This window comes from Ceratosolen solmsi, unplaced genomic scaffold, assembly GCF_000503995.2.
Source record: "Ceratosolen solmsi marchali unplaced genomic scaffold, CerSol_1.0 scaffold53, whole genome shotgun sequence".
Classification (NCBI taxonomy): domain Eukaryota; kingdom Metazoa; phylum Arthropoda; class Insecta; order Hymenoptera; family Agaonidae; genus Ceratosolen; species Ceratosolen solmsi.
The window spans coordinates 408,498-429,543 of NW_011948441.1; the positions used below are offsets into that span (position 1 = coordinate 408,498).

The window sequence follows — 21,046 nt, forward strand, 5'->3', positions numbered from 1 at the left end:
TTTTAAACGATATTTAAAATACTATAAATAAATAAATACACAATTTAAATAAATAAATAAATAAATAAATAAATACATCTATATATATATATATATATATATATATATATATATATATATATATATATATATAAAAAAACATATAAAATATATATAAAAAATCATGTAGAATATTAATAAAAGTATATTTGTATGAAACTTTTGTTGAATATTAGACATGTATTATATAAATTAATTAGAAGTTCCGAATATAATAACGCGTGAGTACAAAGAAATAACTTCAAATATAGATATCGGCCAACTACTATTCAAGTAAATTTTTAATAAACGATAAAAATAATATAAATACATATCTATATAAATATTTAAATCATAAATTGTATAAAGATATTTATACAGTCTATCAATAATGCAAAGGATGTATATTATTATAATAATTTTTATTTATATAATTATAATAGTTCTTTACTTATAATTTAGATTCATAATTTTCTTAAATCGTAATGGGCACTGAATATTAATCTTATTTAATTTATGATAAACCGAAGTGAGAATGAGATCTATTATTCATGCATATATGTAAAGTTATCGCGTTTAAAAAGTCAAGATTTATTGTACTTTTGGATGTTGTTTATATAGTAGCCATAATGTCAAATCGCTTCGGATATATTCAATAATTTTAAAGTAGTTGAATTAATTTAAAACAATTTCAAATTTAGTTAATATATTGAATGAGAATAATTGTCTCATATCAACATTAATATTCGTAGGAGCAATAGCAAGTTAGGTTAAGAAATAATTGATTAAAATCGTTTTAATATTAATGAAAAAAAAAAAAAAAAAAAATGTAATACTCTGAAAAGTTGAAATATAGAAAAACTTGTTGAAATGTTTAAAATTATTGAAATTTAGTATCTGGTAATATTTAGAAATTCCTTGTATTGAATTCTAACATATTTTCTGTAAATATTTATATATTTCAATCTTTTATTCGTAATATAAAGTATTTTATAAATTTTATTTTTTATAGTCAAGTTTTTTCTCAACGTAGGATCCTTTATTAATTAGACTTCTCTCTATCATTTAAATAGCTGATTTTTTAAATACTCAATTTAATTATCTGGTTCCGTAATTATTTTATTATTTTTATATAATTATAATTTAAAACTTTTTAATAGAAAAGAGACAGTGAATGGAAACTGTTAATTTAAGTAATTATACAAATACATAAATAATATTGTACTATATACTGAACAGAATAATGAAACTTCAAAAGTATTACAAAAATAGTCCTTTGTGAAGTTACATGTTAACAAATAATGAAAAAATAAATTTGTATATTTACTTGAAAAATTAGCTGTATAAAGTATCAAAGTATTTCATAGTCAAATGTATATCTAAATAATGTACTAATGTTCATAAAAGATAATCGAAATATTAATAAAGTAATAATTACCTTGATAAGTAAAATATTTGAACAAGCGTTGAAAGTACATTTTTTCAACATACCATTTAAAAGACTCATCTATTTTATCTTTATAGCTAAGAACAATTATTGAATTTGGCAAAAATACAAATAAAATAGATCTTGCGAAAGAAGACGTTAAAAATGGAGATTCAGTTACTCTTAGTGGCTGGGGAATAACAACTTTCTCGCCAAAACCAAATTCTAATGATCTAATGTCGAATAAGTACGAAATTATTACTAATACTAAATGCTCAGCGATTCTATCATATTCAATATCTAACGAGCAATTCTGTTCATTTTCCAAAAAGGAAATAAACAAATGCGCCGTAAGTATTACAACTCAGTGTTTTAAAGAGTTCTTAAATATTTGTAAAAAAAATGCCTTCCCTACATTATTTTTTAACAATATCATCAATAAACCTGCACTTTTGAATTTAGTAATTTTTTCAAATTTTTGTCCGTTAAAGTTATTAGGCATTAAAGTTTTTAAAGTAGATGAAGAATCCTAATGTAATTTAAAAGTAAATTTTTTTTAATTTCGATTCAAAATTTCTATTCATTTTATACGCTAAAAATTCATAATATAATAGAGTTCTTAATAATTTTCAGTTTATATTAAAAATACATGTTTTATACTTTTTAGATTATTTTTACCTGTATTAAACCTGTTCCTTTAAGAGAAGTCTTTTTTTTTTTTTTTTAATATATTTATTGTTGTCAAAACTATGAAAAAATGGCTGAAACAAGTTTATTTATTAATTCTACAAATAAATAAATAAATTATATAATAGGATTTTTTCAATTTTACAGGGCGATAGTGGTGGTCCAATTGTTAAAAATGGAAAACTTATTGGCGTTGCATCACATGCTGTTATATGCCAAAAAAATGTACCTGATATTTATACAAGCGTGTACCATTCATTGATATTCATTAAATCAATTATAAGCACGTGATATTATTTTTACATATAAATTAATTCCAATATATTAATGTGTATATATGTATATCATATATTAAATAAAAATTTATTTTTAATAAAAATAGGTTTTAACTACATATATTTTTTATTTTCTCATTTTAGTATTTTAATATATAATTGAATATAATATAAAAAATGCATTTACTACTATTAGGCCTTTACTTACGTAATGAAGTATTCAATATTTAATATTGGAAAACATTCAATTTGTCATTTTCAAAAGTACTAAAAAGAATTATTCGTATTTAGAACTCATTCAGTTTGATCATGATAAAATATAAAGAATTTTTCTATAAAAATTTACGGAACTGTAAGGCATTTAAATAATCGATCTAGCGACATTAATTATAATCAATTTTATTTGTGATTAGAACAGGAATTTATAAAGCTATATATATATATATATATATATATATATATATATATATTTATATACAAACATTGATACGTGTATGATAAGCAACCAAATATTTGTTGAAAAAAATTATTTTTGAATAACAGTACAAGGCTATTTGACGAAAATGTTTCTATAAAATAATTAATGAAATCATTATATAATTAAATTATTACCATATAACTTAATAAATACTCCATTAATCAATTAATTAATTAATTTCACAATAAAATGATCAATGTTTGAACCATTTTTAATGCTAATGACGTTTATATATAAGGTATTTATCTATTATAATAATATTGTGCGCATCTGGATAAGAAAATAATACCAATATTATTAAATAATGAATTTAAATTAACATAGCAAACAGCATGTACTTCTAATCAATTTTTTTCTTTCCCAATTTTTATCCTTTCTAATACACGTCATTATTTTTCACCACTAAATATTGAATCTGACACAAGTGTAAATGTAGTGAAACTAATTCGAAGGAATATATTCTTATTTAACAGATATGTTATTTATATTACATTATTTTATTAGACTTAAAAGATGAATGAGAAATATCCTTGACGACTGATAAATTTACATTGTGCTGATGTGTTAAACATAGCGAAGCTATTCCAAGTTATACTCCTGTTGATGTCTGCTGCCATTATGGAATTGATAAATTAGCGCTTAGAGGTGCATGAGATTCGTGTCTCTCTGTCAACAGACCACTGGATCTATAGATTTAAGTGTATAGTATTAATATCATGATTAATATTATGAGTTTATATTTCATTTTATACATTATCTTCCTCAACTACATATTTTCAGAAATTGTTGGACCTTTAGCGTAACAGGAGACTGAATAGAATCGATTTGTCTGCTGTTACCGATCTTATAGTGTTACACATGTACTGACTATCGCATGTGCACCCTTATGCAGTTTTAGCTTAAGCTACTGCTTTGACATTATAACTACAAAATAGATAATATATTCTTTGATATTTTATGATTTTGAAATCAAATCAGTCCTTAATCAATGGTCAAAATCAATAATAGCAAAGCATTAGTAATTATTATTATCAACTTACTAGACGAACTAAAACTTCTGCAGTAAATATAATATGTAAGTTGTATTAGTTAGTCATTAACGTGTATTAACTTCTATTTGTATTTATTTACTAAGGCTTAAGGAGACATATTTCAGAAATTAACAATTATTGTTGATAAAACAATCCATCAAAGCAATTTGTTAATCTAGCTTCATCTTTGAATTCAATAACTTAATATTGTTTTGAAAAATATGTCATAAATCTCTAATAAAATGTTTAAGATCCTATATACATCACCAACGACTATATTTGAACATCGAATTGCTTGACAGATACAACTTACATGTATTTTCAGATTTTTTCAGATTAATTATTTATAAATAATCTATACATTATTTTTTTCATTTATCTAAAGTACTCTATATGAATCAGTAACATTTTTATTTCGGTTTTATTATATTTTAAATCCATAATTATAACAAATTATACGCATTAAAAATTTATAATTAAAATAAAGATTTATTATTGTATTTAAAATAGGCAGTACAAATGTTTTTTAATATGAAAAAATCGCCATTTTCGATAAAAGGTAATTCTTTTATGAAAAAGTAAACAAAATTATACTCAAGTACATATTTCGTATATATCTATTTCGTACATATTAATATGTTTGTTAATCAAATAACGACCATGATTATTTTACATACTATTGAAAGATTTATTTAAAAATTTCTTTAATATACATTTCTTTAAATTATATTATAATTTACATAAAGCAAATGATATTTATAAAAAATTTTATTTAGAAGATGAAAGCCATAATAAATAATTATTATATTTGTTTAACAAAATAAATAGAAAAATAGGAAAAATTTATTTACGAGCTTATTTTCAAGGATATCATATAAAATTATTGTCATCCTCTTAAATATCAAAATAATCAATTCATTTGTTTGATTTGCTTAATTCAATATATCTCATGTAAAAAATAAATGAAACTTAATACTAGAAATACAAATATAATTTAATCTGAATCGGCTATATTGGCCAATGAAATTATTATCAATAAATTTGAAAATTGAAAGGTTAATATTCTTATTTGAAGAGCTTAATAAAAGAAATATATTTTAATTAAAAATAATAATTTTCAATTATTTAATTAATTTAAGGATAACGGATTGCAAATAGAATATTAACAATTATTTCATTTAACTATTTAATTATAAATAATTGTCTAATTTGTATATTAAAATATAAACATTTACATATTATTAAAAAAAACTTCTCATATTAATTTGATCTCTTATTTAAAATGTGTCCATTACATTTTAAAATAATAAAATTTTTTCTACATGTTTAATAAGTAGGTTTATAAAAGTTTATATCATATGTAAAACTATTTGCATAAATATAAATGTACTTTTTTAACATTTTTTCTGAAATTATTACAATTATACAACAGTAGAACAAAGGCAAACAATTTTTTAAATAACTTTTTTATTACATTTAATATGATATATTATTTTTAATTGTGGCATTATAACTTATTTAATTTTGAATTTAAATGCAATGACAATTGAATAAAGTAATAAATTTTATTCAATGTATACACCGTAATTCATGTATATTATAAACATTAAAAAACTAAAGCTTTTTATGATATTCTAAGTAATTTTTCTTATAAATACAAATTCTTACGAGTTAAAGTATACTTAACAGTATTATAAATAAAAATAATTGCAGCCCCTTATTAAAATCGAATTAAATAAATATTAAATAACATAAATTTTATATGCATTTAATGTATATTTTACCAACAAATTCATTGAAATACATAAATAAAAGTAGACGAACGTTTTTAACCAGAAATATAACGACTTTCCATTCATTCTCAAAATATTTTTATTATTATAGTTGAATTAGTTATTTTAGTCAATGATTTATTTTGTCTAGTCTTAAGAGCTTAAAATCTTGAAAAGTAAATTTGAACTTATTAAGTATACGTACGTGTGTTGAGTGTACATTTTTTAATTTTTGCGTTCTGTTTAGTTTCGTTTTCGTGGATTATCCATATCGTATGTCGAATATCTATATCTAAACTTATATCACATAATTTTTTAGTGTAAAAGTTGATATTATTATTTTTAGTATAGATAAATATAGATAAATATTTGTATATTCATTGGAAAGATTGCTATTGACATAAATCGCTGAAATAAATAAGCACAGTTAATAAATCATGTGGGTTTTCAGACCGCTTGTAACTATCAAAATACACATAGTTTTTTACTTCACTTTATTTAATTGTCCAAATAAATATACAAGTGAATTTTAAAACTTCATCAGATTATTAAGAGACTTATTGTACGGTAGTCTTTTCAGGAAGAATAGCTTGTACGGTTATTTTGTAATTTAATGAGTAATTAAACTTGTCGGTGCTACAGCTTCATTTATTATTTTTTTTTTGCCATAGAATTAACCAAGCTATTTCTCAGTCGTTTAAAAATGCATTATTTTCCATGGTTATAAGTATAATGTAATGATTTTACTACATAAAATTGTTTGTAACCTGTCCTCCTTCCGCCCCTACCCCTCCTACAGCCTTCAATTTAATTATTAATTTTAATTATAATTGTAGATGTTTAATAGTATTGTAGAACTAAAATTTTTGAAACTTAGTAATTGTGGTTTCTTAAATAATGTGAAAATTTCGTATAATAATTTAAAATGTTAGCAAAGTAACCGAATTAATTTTATAGATTTTTAAAAATAATTCGATATTCGTAAAGGTTCTAAATTAGTCGTTCTTACTGATAAATATTAACGAACATACTGTCATGAAGTATATCTTTCAAACTAATATTGCAGACCAATTGCAATCACTTTTATACAAGATTATTAAATGATTATTAAATGATTATTAAATTAAATTATTGAAGAAAGCACATGTTAAATATACCATATATGAGCGATACAATGTTGAAATTTCATAAAATTGACATAATCTTTTTGTAATAGAATTACAGCACACGATCTTATGTAATATGCAATGATAATCTGTACGATGAAAAAAAAAGTTTCACTTTATATGAAAATATGTCTATTTAGTGTCGAACTTGGAGCGAGCTTACTTAGGTCGGCTCTGGGGATTCCCGGGACCACGACGTCAAATAGTGACTTCACTGTAAAGAGAGAATGGCGCTCCACGGTTAGTGACCGTCAGAATCGGTCAGCCACCGCGATTGCGACATCGACGGACATTTTCACGTACCACCAACTCTTCCGGGGAGCTAGAGAGAGAGAGAGAGAGTGAGTGAGAGAGAGAGAGAGAGAGAGAGAGTGAGAGAGAGAGAGAGTGAGAGTGAGTGAGAGTGAGAGTGAGACGGATGAATGTCCGATAGGGGGACGGGGAGAGGAAGAAAAGGAGGAGGAGGAGGAGGAGGAGGAGGGGGGGGAGGAGGAGGGGGAGGAGGAGGAGGAGGGATTACCGGAGCCATTACCTTAATATGCTATTAAAATACAAATGGATTAAAATACAGATTAACGAAAGCGCTATTGACGATGTATGCATAGTAGTGGTGTCGAATAGTCGTTGATTCGAATGCGCCGTCAACTGTTGGGCAGCGGGCAAAGGGCGCTGGGTACGTCTGGCGGCGATAGTAGGCCCCGAGCGCGAGCGTACGTAAGCTGAGCGCGACAGGGGGCAAACAGAGCTGTGTATAGTAGCAGACCGTCGAGTGGCCCTAGATCATCCCTTTGTGCTAGGTGTCGCCTAGTCCAGGACTCCGCTGATGGAGACGGCGAACCGTGAGGCCGCTGCGGCTACTCCGCTCTGTGCAATTGCTGATTGAGCTTTGCCAGCTGACAAAATTGGCAAAGAGCAGCAGCATCAGCAGCCGCCGTCGCCATGGGCAACTGCCTCAATTGCGTCGGAGGCGCTCAGCAAGACAACGCTAATTTGCTCAGTAACAGCTCGGATCCTGCCCTCGGGATTGGCGCCTCCCAGGACACGCTCAGACCTTCACTGCCCTACAATGTATTATTTATAATCCTATTACGAGACTTGGTTCTTCTTAGCTTCCTCGCGTATCTTTCCCTTTTTCTCTTGGCCCTCCTGCTTTATATCAATTCTTATCGTGGCTCTCGTGACATTCGTAAGATTATAGTTATCCGAACAATGTACTGGTGGATTTCGCGATAACTAGTCATTTGTCCGAGTTTTTTTTTACAAATGACCTTTGGCATCGACATTTTTTTAGTTTTTTACTTGGCAACATTTACTAATGTAGGAGAGAATATAGTCATTAACATTTATATTGATACATGTTGATGGAAGACGTGACTTTCCTTTCCCTTTGCTTTTATTTTTTTTTATAGAGTAGTAATATTTTACATTTTTATTAGTAATTTATTAGTAATTTAAAATATTTATTTTGTTTCAAGATATTTTCATCTTGTTTATATAATAAAGTTCCAAGAAATGTTTATAGACAATTTATATACAATTTATATGCAATTTATTAGGGATATATATTAAAAAATTTCAAATTAATGCAATATTATTTATACTTCATTTGTCTTAAATTCTATATAATTGTATGTTACTGAAAACAATTATTTACAGAGTAAAAGGTATAAAAGAATAAGTCGAGCGTTATTGTAGTATTCGGAATAGAATAGGAATAGAATTATTTGATATAGAATAGGAAAATCATTGTAAAATATGTTTATTTTTAGGAAATGTCTAGCAATTATTATCCCCCGGCACCCATTAGAGAACGACATTTACAATCTACAGAGATGGGCATTAGCCGTGGAATTGGAATAGGAGTTGGCTTTGGAACCGGTGGTGGACCAATTATAAACGAGGAAGAACATCAAGTCAGAATGGCTAAACGTATTGGCCTTATTCAGCACTTACCTACGAGGGAGTTCGATGGTGTCAAGAAAGGCGAATGTGTAATTTGTATGATGGAGTTGGTGACCGGTGAAGAAGTGCGTTATTTGCCATGTATGCATACCTATCATGCTGTTTGTATCGACGACTGGTTACTGCGATCGCTGACTTGTCCTACTTGTATGGAACCAGTGGACGCAGCTTTAATTAATTCTTATCATCCTACCACTTAATATCAACTAGTGAGATGTATCAACGGAGTAGCTAACGTGTCGTGCGAATTAGATCACTTAAATGATAGAAAGCTACTACAATGTCTTCGTTATAAACATGATTGTAATTGTAGCGGTTTGCATTTATCGATGCCTGAAAGAAAAAACATAAGTGTAGATGTTCATTAAGAGGGAATGATTAAAAATCAATATACATTATTTTAGTCTTGCATAATTTCTTTATTTTTTTTATTTTTTTAAAGGAAAGATTTGTATTTATTGATCCGAAATAGACATGTAGATATGAATCTGCATATTAAAAATTTTATCAACAAATGAGGAATGGACACTTTATAAATTTTACATAAATTCATTATTAATATTTTCGATAAATAAATGCTCTTTAATTGTGAAGAATTGTACTAAACTTTTATAAAGATAATGTTGCCAAAAATCTAACCTTCGCAAAATTTCAGTTATAATTAAATATAAACAAAATTGTATGTTTGTGAATAAATAAAAATGGCAGTTTTTATAAATTTAAGATACAAGAAACACGTCATTTCTTGAATAAAACGTAAGAGGAGGCAATTTCGAAAATTAAATATGTTTATTGTTCGACGGAACATGATAATCTGTAAATTTAATGTATATCTAATGCATAAATGTTTATTTGTTTCATTTACCTTTCGTAAATGATACATCTGAATATATTAGCTACTCTGTAGTATAACGATGTTGCCTGTACTTCTTTTATCAGAAGCGACAACATAATTAATAAAGTCATTAGTGCTATTAATCATTTCTTATTTTATTAGCTTAGAGATTAGTGATTATTAAACTACAATTTAATGCGTTTTTATCCATCTTATTGTATTATGTTGAAGAAAAGAATTAGTTTTATATCTCTAATTTTGAAAAACAGACAAAGTTTTGCTTTCAAATGATAACTAGGGGTCTTATTAATAAGTCAAAAGTAAAATGTTACGATTTTAAAAGACTAACATGTAAATTATAAAGAATTTATTTAGAACTAAAGACTATATAATTGATGGCGAATGTATGAGCAAAGTCTAAACAACAGGCATACAAAGTCAAATGCGAACTAATTATTTTAATAGATTGTAGGTGAATAGCAAAGCTTTATAAAATTGTAAAAACTTAAATATCAGATTTTGACATAAAAATTCGGAACAGCATGTATGTAACATCGTATGTTACAATATAACATTAAAATCATAATTATTTCAAAAGAAAGTTTGCACAGGATTTCAAATATTATACAATTGAATATCTAAGAGTTTATTATTTTACAGTGGTTTTATTCTTACGTAATCAGAATACACACGTTATAAGTGCAAAAATATGTATGTGCATGCATAAAAAACATATACATAAAAATACTGTTTTCTTTAAAAATAAAACAAAAAAATAATGGGAAGAATGGAGCTGTGACATAGTGATTTATTAAAGAAACATAAATATGCAGTTAGTGATAAATAAAAATATATTTAGTAACATGCTATATCGTTTTTGGTGAATACATTTTCTGTACTAAGAAGATAAATGCAATTTCAGTTGCAAAGCTTGTATATGGACATTTAAGCAATGATTATTAAGTATTTTATAAGAAATCTGTATTCCACTGAAAAATCAAAGAAATTTCAGTTTGTTATGTATTATCAAAATTGTTTTACAAATACAATTCTTAGAATTCTATAAAGTTTAAAAATTTGTCAATATCTTTACAGTATAAATAATAATTCATTTAATATTATCAATTAAAATTTATATACCATCTTTTTTGAAATGTACTTTTAATTATTGACTACTATTAAACTAATCTTTTATAAATGTCACAAATTCATGTTGAACAATTTTTTCTATTTGTAGTATCAAAAAATATTTTATTTATATCTTATTATTTTGGCCAAAAAATATTTTAACAATAAAAGTAACTTTATTTGTAGAAAATTATATAACGCTAATTATTTTCAAATAATTAATCTTAATAATAATTTAATACTATGAACAGTGAATTTAATTTAAATTCAAATTTTAAATATTAAATATTAGTTTTAATATTCTATTAATAATTCCTAATGTCAACATAAAAGATTTTGAAAACTTGCAAACAAAATTAATAAGAAAATAACTTATAATGAAAATAAAATGAAAAAATTATTGGTTTAAATCATTTTAGTTTATAATAATTAATATACTTTTATAAAAAAATTTTATAGTTTTAATTAATATCATAAAATAGTAAGAAAATTTTAATTGAAATTAAATTAAAAATTGATAAATTCATAATGAGATTTTCTCTCAGGTAAGTAATGTAAATAAATAATAATAATAAATAATAACATCTATATACGCAAACAGAAAGTTAATACAATTAATTCGACTTAATATTAGATATGAACAATATATATTAATATAGATATATAAAACTTTAAGAATTTTAATTTAAATTATTCATAATTTAATTTAGAATGTATAGAATATACAATGAAGATAGAAGAATAAATTATAGTAATTATATAATTTTGTTCACATTATAGTTATTTCTAATAATACATACAGATTAAAAATTCATCTTTTGATAAATAAAAATATCAATAATTAATGAGGTAAAGATTATTAACCTTTAAACATTTGATATTTATATATTGAAATATGAATATTCAAGTTAAAAATTGTGCATATATACGTATTTAATGAGTCGTAAGCAATAAAATTTTTCATTTAAGCTTCAAAATAAGCATTTATATTAACACAGAAAGAAATTTTTTTTCTTTTTAAGAATAAATTTAATTTTAATTGCATAAGAATATAATAATTTCAATAATGGTTTTTATGAAAAAAATTAAAATGTATATTACACCTATAATTTATAATTGATTATTATAACTTTTATGTCAGCAGTTTGAATTTGAGTTTTTCCACATTAATGTTCTTTTGTGTTTAAATACAATATGATACAGAATGAAATATTGTAATTATCCTGGTAAAACTCTAGTAATTTTTTTTTATATTTTTGTTTGTAATATCAAAATATTAATTCTTGTTTTGTTTGTATTTGATTTTTTTTTTTATTTATTAAGCACGATTCTGATTATTATTTATAATATATATATATATATATGTATAGTATTTATAATTAGTATTTATAATTATATACAGTATTATTTATATTTTTAATATATCAGTGATAGATTAGATAGATCAGATAGAGAGTAATAGATAGTACTAATTATACTAAAAACAATAATTGCCAATAATATTATATTATATTTTTAATACTTTTATATAAGTACGGCATTTATAAAATTTATATTTTTATTTATATATTTTTATTCAATTACTTTAGCTACTTTAATTATATTCTTTAATTAATTTATGCAAATTTATGTATACGTATTAATATTGAAATATTTATAGAAATCTATATAGAAATAACAAATAACTTAATAGGGATTTGAGCAATTTCAAGTTTTTTTAAACTTATTAGTTAAATGTAACATGTTTTTCAATTATTCGTAAAAATTAATATACATGTTAAAACACTTATATTCAGTTTATCGGCTTTCAATGGATACATTTTTTATTATTTCTAACAAATTTATCAAAATAACTGAAATTTGTATTTACGAGTATAAATAAAAATGAAATTATTTCAGGCATTATTTTAATAATTTGATGTAACATAATTCTATATTGTTTATTTTATTTGAAAAAATTCTGGATGTTTTGAAATTTAAACTAAATTATTATATACATACTTATTTATTTGTTGATGAACTGTAGATGAATTTATACTTTATTAATAAAATCAAGAAACTGAAGATACAAGCCGAACCTACAATCGTCTAAGTTGCTACTTATTGGAAAAGCTTCTACAGAATATTAAAATTTTTGGAATAACTATTTTGTATGAGAAACTGTGTGAGAAAATATTTAATATTACATTTTGTAGATTATGTACTTTTTAAGGATCGAATAGTACACCTTTATTGTTTGTAGAATACATGACTAAGATAATTTATTTTTAATTGTTAATATAAGTATAGAGGCAATGTTTATCTAAACTACGAGTTTTTAAATTTGGTTATTTAAATTTAGAAGATTTATATATATATAATAATACAAATATTGTAAATTTAAAAGAAGACTTTTAAATTTTATTTTTTTAAACTTTTATTAAAATTTATTAATAACTTTTTTATTTTTTTTTACTTTATTTGTTTTTACTGTAGATAACAATAAAAACAAAAACAAAAGAAATAAATGGTAACGTAAATTTGTAAAAATATATTAAATATATGGGAATCATGTGTGAAAGAATATTATTTAAAATTAATACTTTTCTATAAATTATCAGATTTCTTAGATGGTGATGTGCAACAAGTGCAGCAAACGAATATAATGAATATTCATAGTTAAAGCGGTTGTCGAAAGAGCGTTTATTAGGTTGTGATAGGCTTCTTTAACGATTTTTCTACTTAGAGGTGCAACAAAATTTAGCCTAAGAAATATGGGGATAGAAGATACTCTTTAGGGAAATCGTTTGAAAGTAGGTCGTATGTCCGAATGGATTCATAATCTTGAAGATTAGATTAAAATTACAACTCAATGAAAAAGAAAAAATGTGAATAACAATATAAATATTATACAAATGTTGCTGATAATTTAACAATTTAAAAGAAGTTACTACTATATTTTAGATTTAATCCTTCATTTTAACAAGTTAATTGACTAAGTAATTTTTATAAAAATAAAAAGAACTAGTTTTATAATGTAATTTAAACAGTACACGCAGTAACGAAATGTCAGTAAGTTTGTCGAATTTAATTAATACTTAAAGTTGTGCATCCAAAGGCGATATAGTTTACAATTGCTGAATTATTTTACTAATATAATTGATCTATAAGTTATAAATGTTAACAAATTCAATATTTAAATGATTGCTTTTGAAGAAACTAACCACTTTATTCATTACTTGTTGATGAACGCTGTGTAGATGAAATACGTAACATAATTTAATTAAATATTATGGAAGATTTCATAAATAGAATGTAATTGCTATAAATTTATTTAAAAGAAATACATACTAATTTTTTGCTTAAATATAAGATTCTCTTAATTTTATAAGAAATTTGACTACTGTATTAGGTGACTAAGTAATGTAATTTAAACAATTTAAATACATCAATGTAGTTCGTATTTAGTCAGTTGAAGTGTCCAAAAATTTATGATAAATTTAATAATATTTCTATATAATTAAAATGGTTCCTTCAAGATATCAGAAAATTATATACTATATAATTATATAAATATATACTTTCATTGTCCTTATCTTTTTTCTCTTTACCTGTATTCTGAATCACAATATTTGAGTAAGAGAGAATAACTAAGAGAGATGTATGGGCGCGCGCGCGTGTTGTGAGAGAGGCACAGAGAGAGAGAGAGAGAGAGAGAGAGAGAGAGAGAGAGAGAGAGAGAGAGAGCAGCAGCAGCAGCATATGAAATAAAATAGCCGTGTCGTGGAGGCACTATGGAAGTGGAAGTGTTTCGAAGCAATCGGACTTGATGCGTTTCTTATGGTCGTTTTGTCGGACGCTATAAGATCTCTCTTCGTAGCTTTGCCGAGAGGCGCGAGAGAGTAATGGATGAACGGAGACGAAGACGAGCCATGAGCATAGGTTAAAAGAGAGAGACCGAGGGATCAACGAAAAGGGGAGGGAGAAGAAGCGGCGGCGTCGACGGCGACGGTGATCGGTGGTGGTGGAGGTGGCGATACTGTAACCGTGCGGCGGCACTCGGTAACGATCAGGAGAAAAGTATTCATCTTTTAGCCGACTATTGAGTCTTGAATTTTTGTTACCCTCGCAGTGAAGATTGGAGCGTTTCTAAGGCAGCTTTGCAATTCAAACAGATCTTCTCTCGTATTTACGCGCACGTATCTCTTAAGCTTGTATGTAGCGAGGCTCACGTACAGTGTAGCTCGTTGGTGTTTTCCGAATGTACGTATAACCTAACCTGCAAAAGCGTTAAGCGCGCTCCTCGCAATTCGTCTGCGCGTTTGTTTTGAGAGCTCAAGATCTTACGTCGATCACTTCTTTCGATTCGATCACGCGCATATACACATGCACGCAAAATGCACTTGCACATGGTGCGTGGATTTGTAAAGTGCGTGCCTTACTTAATCGACGGTAGAAAAGGGAACGGGTGTTCATGAGGGAAGAATCTTAGCGTAGGCGTTGTGCGTACAAATTGCTTGTGTGGGTGAAAATTCGTACTATTTTCCAAGCCGACACTCTTCACGCGCATTTTGCTTCATTTTATTTTTGCACCGGCCGGGTCTGAATAGTGACTTTGTGCATTGCTTTTGCAATGGGGTAAACGTCGGAGAAGGCGTTGAGTGGCTGCAGATGAAAAGAAGCAAAAAGATCAAGGATAAGAATGAAGCGACGGCGAGGAAGCAGAAGCGGTGGCAAGATGCCAGGTTTACCCGGCTCGACGGTGCTGCTGCTGGCTATTATACTGCATGTAACCAGTGCTTCGGACAATCAGTGCCCTGTCGAATGCTCATGCTTGGGTAACTCTGTCATTTGCAAAGATCTACAGCTCGTTGGGGCACCTAATGGCTTGCAACCTTGGACTCAGAACCTGTAAGTTCAGTTATTTACAATTAATGCAAAATTAGTTTGTCCAAAACTAGTTGCAAAAAAATATGTACCTATTTTTCTCTTATTAACGACCTATTGATCCAGCCGTTCCTGCAATATGAAAGAAATAGAATTCCATCAGAGCAACATTATAATTTTATTTCTTAAGTTTGAGCGTTCGATAATCCCAATTTATAATAATTTCAGCGACAAAAGTATAAGCTTCAAATTTTTTTTAACAAGATTGCGAATAAGCTGTAGTTTGTTAGTTATATTATGAGTAACAATAAATATCATTTACATTGCCTGTCATCGATAAGAAATCAACATTTTAATGAAATATCTGAGTCTAGAACTTTGATGTTCCAACCAACGTGACATATTAATTGTTTTTTTCCCTTAAAATTAGCCTAGATGTGTTATTGATATAAAATGAGATTATTATTAATAATACAGATTTAATTATCGAATGAAAGATTTATTTTAAATTGCAATCATTACAATTTGGTAAATTTATGTTTATTTTATTTTCTCTTCGTTAGGTTAGTCCAATAAAATTTTAAATCAGCAATTTATCTGACTATCAATTCATTTTAAATTATTAAAATAGATTGCATGATAAATTGTTTATAAGATTTCATTATTTAATAATGTATTTTATTTTTCAATTATTGTTGGTAACTGATAGATTAGTTAATAAAAATTAATTTCTTTCATATGATCATATTACTACAATATAAAATAGTACTTACAATTTGCAAAGTTTATGTCAATGCGTAGGCAAATATCGTTTCAATTATGTGATCACAATATTCTGAACATTGGTACAATATTTAATAATGCCTAAGAGATCTTTGTTTGCTGACTTACCAACATTAAAAGACCCTTATTATCTTTCTGAAACTCGACATGATATTCTTCTTATTCTGAAAACCTATTAAATAGTTATTTCGTGTAAAAAATGCACAGCTATTTATTATAATTTTCAACACGAGCGGGCGTATGTATTAATTTTTTTTAAATCATGTGCACGCCGATTGTTGGTGCGTCGATATACTATAAAAAGGACTTGAAACTCCTAAGTTTTTTATATGGTAAATATTACTGTACGTCGAAATAAGGAAAAAGTCCGTTTCACATGCTTCATAAAAGCCATTGACGCTGTTTGTATATTTTTTTACAAATGCTATCGTCGGTGTGTTTTGTAACGTTATTACCGAGGAAGATAAAGGAGACGAATGCAAAAAGAGCGAACAAAGCGACGCGACATAGGATTTGTCTCGCCGGGGCGCGAATATACGCAAAACAAAAATGTCAACGGACATTTCGTTAAAATTCCTTCACACTCGCATCCGTGGCCGAGAAATTCATGACGGTAAAGAAGGAATGGGGAAGGGTCGGGGGAGAGGCGCCGCCGAGCCCTTTTCAAGTGCAATCCTTCCGAAGCATCAACACGAGTGTGAAACCCAAAGGAAGCAAAACTACTAAGGCGCTTGTCGCGCTTATACAGTCGACTTAAAAAACTTGCCTCCCAGGCAAATCGCGTTGGCCCCTCTAGTAACGCTCGCTGCTCTCACATTTCACATAACGAGCGACGCGCAATATTCTTCACACCTCTTGAAAATACTTTCCAAGTTCAACGCAATCCTTACGAATCTCACTGTCCTTACCCTCGAGAGCCTCTCTAGTGTTCGGACTCGGTTTGCCCAAGACACCCGAAGACGTTGTGTTGCCATTGGCCCTCTAGCGATCTCTTCCAATTGGCATATTTTCTAATTGAGAAGCTTCTAGAATATATTTCAAGTGTCGAATATATTCTGGATGCTTTTGGCTGTGTAGTAGTGTAAGCATTAGAAACATAAAAATCGTCCTAAGTAATTAAGGGAATGAATGTAGCGTTGGCGCGGTACTTACGTCCCAATGAAAACAAAATCGTGGCGCGTAAATTTGCAATGACTTTGGAGAAAAAGTGCGAGAGAGAGAAAGAAAGAAAGAAAGAAAGAAAGAAAGAAAGACATTGGTGGCGCGGGAAAGGGTAAAGGGAGGGTTCACGAAGGCGTGGAGGAAGAGGAGAATTGGAAGGGTACGCGCCATCTATTATACGATATCAGATGAACGGATGCCTCGACAAGGCTGCGGCAGCTCCGAGCGAGAGGAACAATTGTGTCTGTAGATTATGCGCGCATGTGTGTGACGCTGGTAAGGCCTGTACACACAAAAACAACGCGCGAGTCGCAATTTCTCGCACGGTATAATTTTGTCGTGTTTTTGCGTTTGAGCTTTTGTTTCTTCGCTCCTGGTATACAAGACCCGATTGAATTCATTCCCGTGTGCGATCACCTCCATCACAACGTTGCGATCTTCTTCGGTTCCTTTGCATTCGCCCTTTTTTTCATTAAGGCGTCGTTCATGATAAACGCCTTATGCCCTATACCTCTTTCATACGTATTTTAATACGTATTTTGCGTCAAATATTATTTATTTATAACTAATTATATTCCTGATTTTATTACATTACATGACAATCTCGCTAGAGCTATTCTACCAAATACCCGCTTCATTTTTCTTTTTTTTCGAATAAATGTAAGTGGTCTTTGGCGAGCGAGGGTAACATTGTTTTGATTTGTAATATTTGTTTCTTTAAAAGAGTGCGTGATATTAAAATGGCTCGCACGACAGTTCAATATAAGTTTAGTCGTGACATTCGAATTCGCTATTAAATCATATAGAAATAGGGTCGTTACAGTGCTACAAGTAATAGTACTTGAACAATAATGGGGATGATTTGTTCGTGACTGGTAAGTAATGATCCCACATTTATTTAAGCTTATAACAATCTGAAATCTAAATGAATTGTTGAATAGTTGCGAAGGAAAAAAAAATAATAAAAAAATTAAATAATAAATAATAAATGAAAGCCTTATGGTTTTAAGGTCCCTTTTATGAATAATATTTATTTAAATGACACAATCAATGCCAATTTGTATACTGTTGTTTTTTCAAATAAATGTGTTTTATAACAAAATATAAATTGCCAGTCGACTAATATAGGCTGCATCTTACAATTATCTGTAAAACTTACTTCTCGATTGATATAATTTGCATTATTTTTTTGTGCCATAAATTTATCGTGGAAGATGACGCAACCTTTCAAATTCTTAAAATTCATCCGCTAGTCAGATCTAAATTATATGTTTTTTTATTATTATTTTTTTTTATAATATAATAAATTACGTAATTGTTCGGTTTTCATACATTTGAAACTACAGATTATATTATGATATGTAGGTGCCGCGTATAATTAATGTACTTATAGCCGCAGCAATATACTTTTAAATTTTATTGACAATTATATGTGACAGATTAAAAATATACTTAATAGTTGATGGAATAAAGACATTAAATTTTTTAGCGCAATAATTTTTACATTGAAACAATATTTATGATAAACTTCCATAAATGTGTTTTAAAAAGTATTCTGACTTTAACTGTATTATAAAAGAAAATTAGCTTATTTAGATATTGTTTATTCTTCACCGATAAAACAAAATCTTAAAGAAATATTTAAATTAAAAAAAAAATCATTTTTTCGTATACTCTTTTTCTTCTCCGTTTTTAGTTTCTCTTTAACACATTCGATGCTGTATTCGCTCGAAAGTAAAAATCTAATTATTTTTAACCTTTCGTGATTTGTACAAGAGAAATCATATTCGTTGTTGATAGTGAGAAATTTACTATATTAATCAGTGTCGACAAATTCACAAATTCCAAAAATAATAAAATTTTTTTTAATACGCATTAGGTCATCATCCACAGAATAACGTTCTCGTATTTTCTCATAATCTTCCGTTTACATTTTTCAAAACATCTTATGAATCTTGTTAATCCGCGTGTCTATATCATTATTTTTTAAAGCTGATCGTACGCGTATAAATATTGCTATTATATCGGTAGATTTTGTTAGTCATTAACAATCAATGTATATTAAATATTTAAATCGACATTAACGATCAGGTTCGAAATAAGCGACTTGGGATTCATACTTCAGCTCGATCATAAGTCACGTATTTTTCAAGACGGTAAGGAATGTTTTTATAGCAATGTTTAGCATTCGAATGATTTTGACTTTTTGAAAAATGAGCATTGCCCCGTAAAAAGGTTTGAATATAATAAGGATGCCATTTGAAAAGATAAATAAGAAAAAAAGCCAATCGCATAATGCACGGCTTAGAGCCGAGTACGTATATGATTTACGAATGACACAATAAAATCATAACAAGGTATCGAAGGAGGATGACAAGTAATAGGGATGATGAAGGAATGGAAGAGCACGAGACGAAAAAAAGATAAACGGTTATATTTTTGCTTGTGTGTTAGCTTGACTGCGTGCGAGCCCACATTCGAATATTCAAATATTCCCCTACACTTTATCTCCCTTAGATTCAAACAGCCAATAATACCACCATTGCCACTTTGGCTTTAGGCAGTGAGAGAGCTACAATTGGACATTCGTAGGCCAAAAAATCAAGTCAAGTTAATACATATTGATTGATAACACATACACGGTTTCGCTAAGCGTAAGCAGCACTCCATTATCCACTAAATTTTGCCGATAATGTAATAATTTCGCATTCAATAAGGAGCGCTGCGCACGAGCACCATATAAGGTTCTGATTTCGATCTCGATGAAAAACTAAGTCACCCTTTACAAGACTTTCTTCCGACCATTTACAGAGTAAGAGAAGCGCACGAAAAAATGCGCAACTCACTTTAAAGGCATGTTGTTTGGCGCGTTGAGGTGAACGCGCGCAATTAGCTTTTTAAACAGCAATGCAATACAGTTGATCGTGTTTTTTGTTGGAGCGGTCAGCTTGTTGTTAACAACAAAATCAAGAGATATTCTGAAAGCCAAGAGAGGGATAGTGGAAGATGCCAAACCAAGAAAAAGCAGTGCGTCGGCGTCGGCGTTTGTCAGGAGATTGGCGCGTGCGAGAGAGAGAGAGAGAGAGAGAGCGAGAGAGAAAGAGAGAGAGAGATATATAGGCGAGTAAGTTCTCGCGCGAGACCGGGACTGTGTAGTGTGGTCCTTTTCGTCCTCCTTCTCTTCTTCCTCGTCGTCGTCGTCGTCGTCGGGGGCGAGAGAAAAAGGCCGGGCTCCGAGACGATGACTCGTATTGTGGCGTATACGCACGTTATCCCCCGCCAACGACCCGAGGCTTACAAAGAGGCCCCCGTAGGGTATGGGTCTGGTGGGGATTGATATATTCTTTTGTCGTTGGATGGATGCGCGGGGGAGGCGGAGGACCAGTTGGTGCAGAGAGTACGAGGGGGGGGGGGTTCGAAAATCGATGAATGGCCAAGCTAATCAAAAGGAATGCCAA

At 28.5% G+C, this 21,046-nt stretch overlaps 2 protein-coding genes across 2 annotated transcripts in view; both read left to right on the forward strand.

Annotated features, from left to right (window-relative positions):
* The first annotated feature begins 7,460 nt into the window (after positions 1-7,460).
* Rnf11 (Ring finger protein 11) lies at positions 7,461-9,210 on the forward strand. The gene is made up of 2 exons (XM_011503863.1): positions 7,461-7,921; positions 8,623-9,210. The coding sequence occupies exons 1-2, from the start codon at positions 7,793-7,795 to the stop codon at positions 9,013-9,015; spliced, it is 522 nt and encodes a 173-aa protein (XP_011502165.1). The 5' UTR covers positions 7,461-7,792; the 3' UTR covers positions 9,016-9,210.
* A 5,890-nt stretch (positions 9,211-15,100) lies between these two features.
* Positions 15,101-21,046, forward strand: part of LOC105365647 (leucine-rich repeats and immunoglobulin-like domains protein 3) — a 23,301-nt gene continuing 17,355 nt past the window's right edge. The window contains exon 1 of the mRNA XM_011503864.1: positions 15,101-15,668. Within this exon, the coding sequence (XP_011502166.1) occupies positions 15,460-15,668 (209 nt within the window). The 5' untranslated portion in view covers positions 15,101-15,459. The remainder of the gene's footprint in view (positions 15,669-21,046) is intronic.

Bases quoted from the DNA above. Each gene is read 5' to 3' on its own strand.
- Rnf11 (XM_011503863.1), top strand. From the start codon at position 7,793: ATGGGCAACTGCCTCAATTGCGTCGGAGGCGCTCAGCAAGACAACGCT. The intron at 7,922-8,622 runs GTATTATTTATA...GTTTATTTTTAG, and splicing joins GACCTTCACTGCCCTACAAT to GAAATGTCTAGCAATTATTA.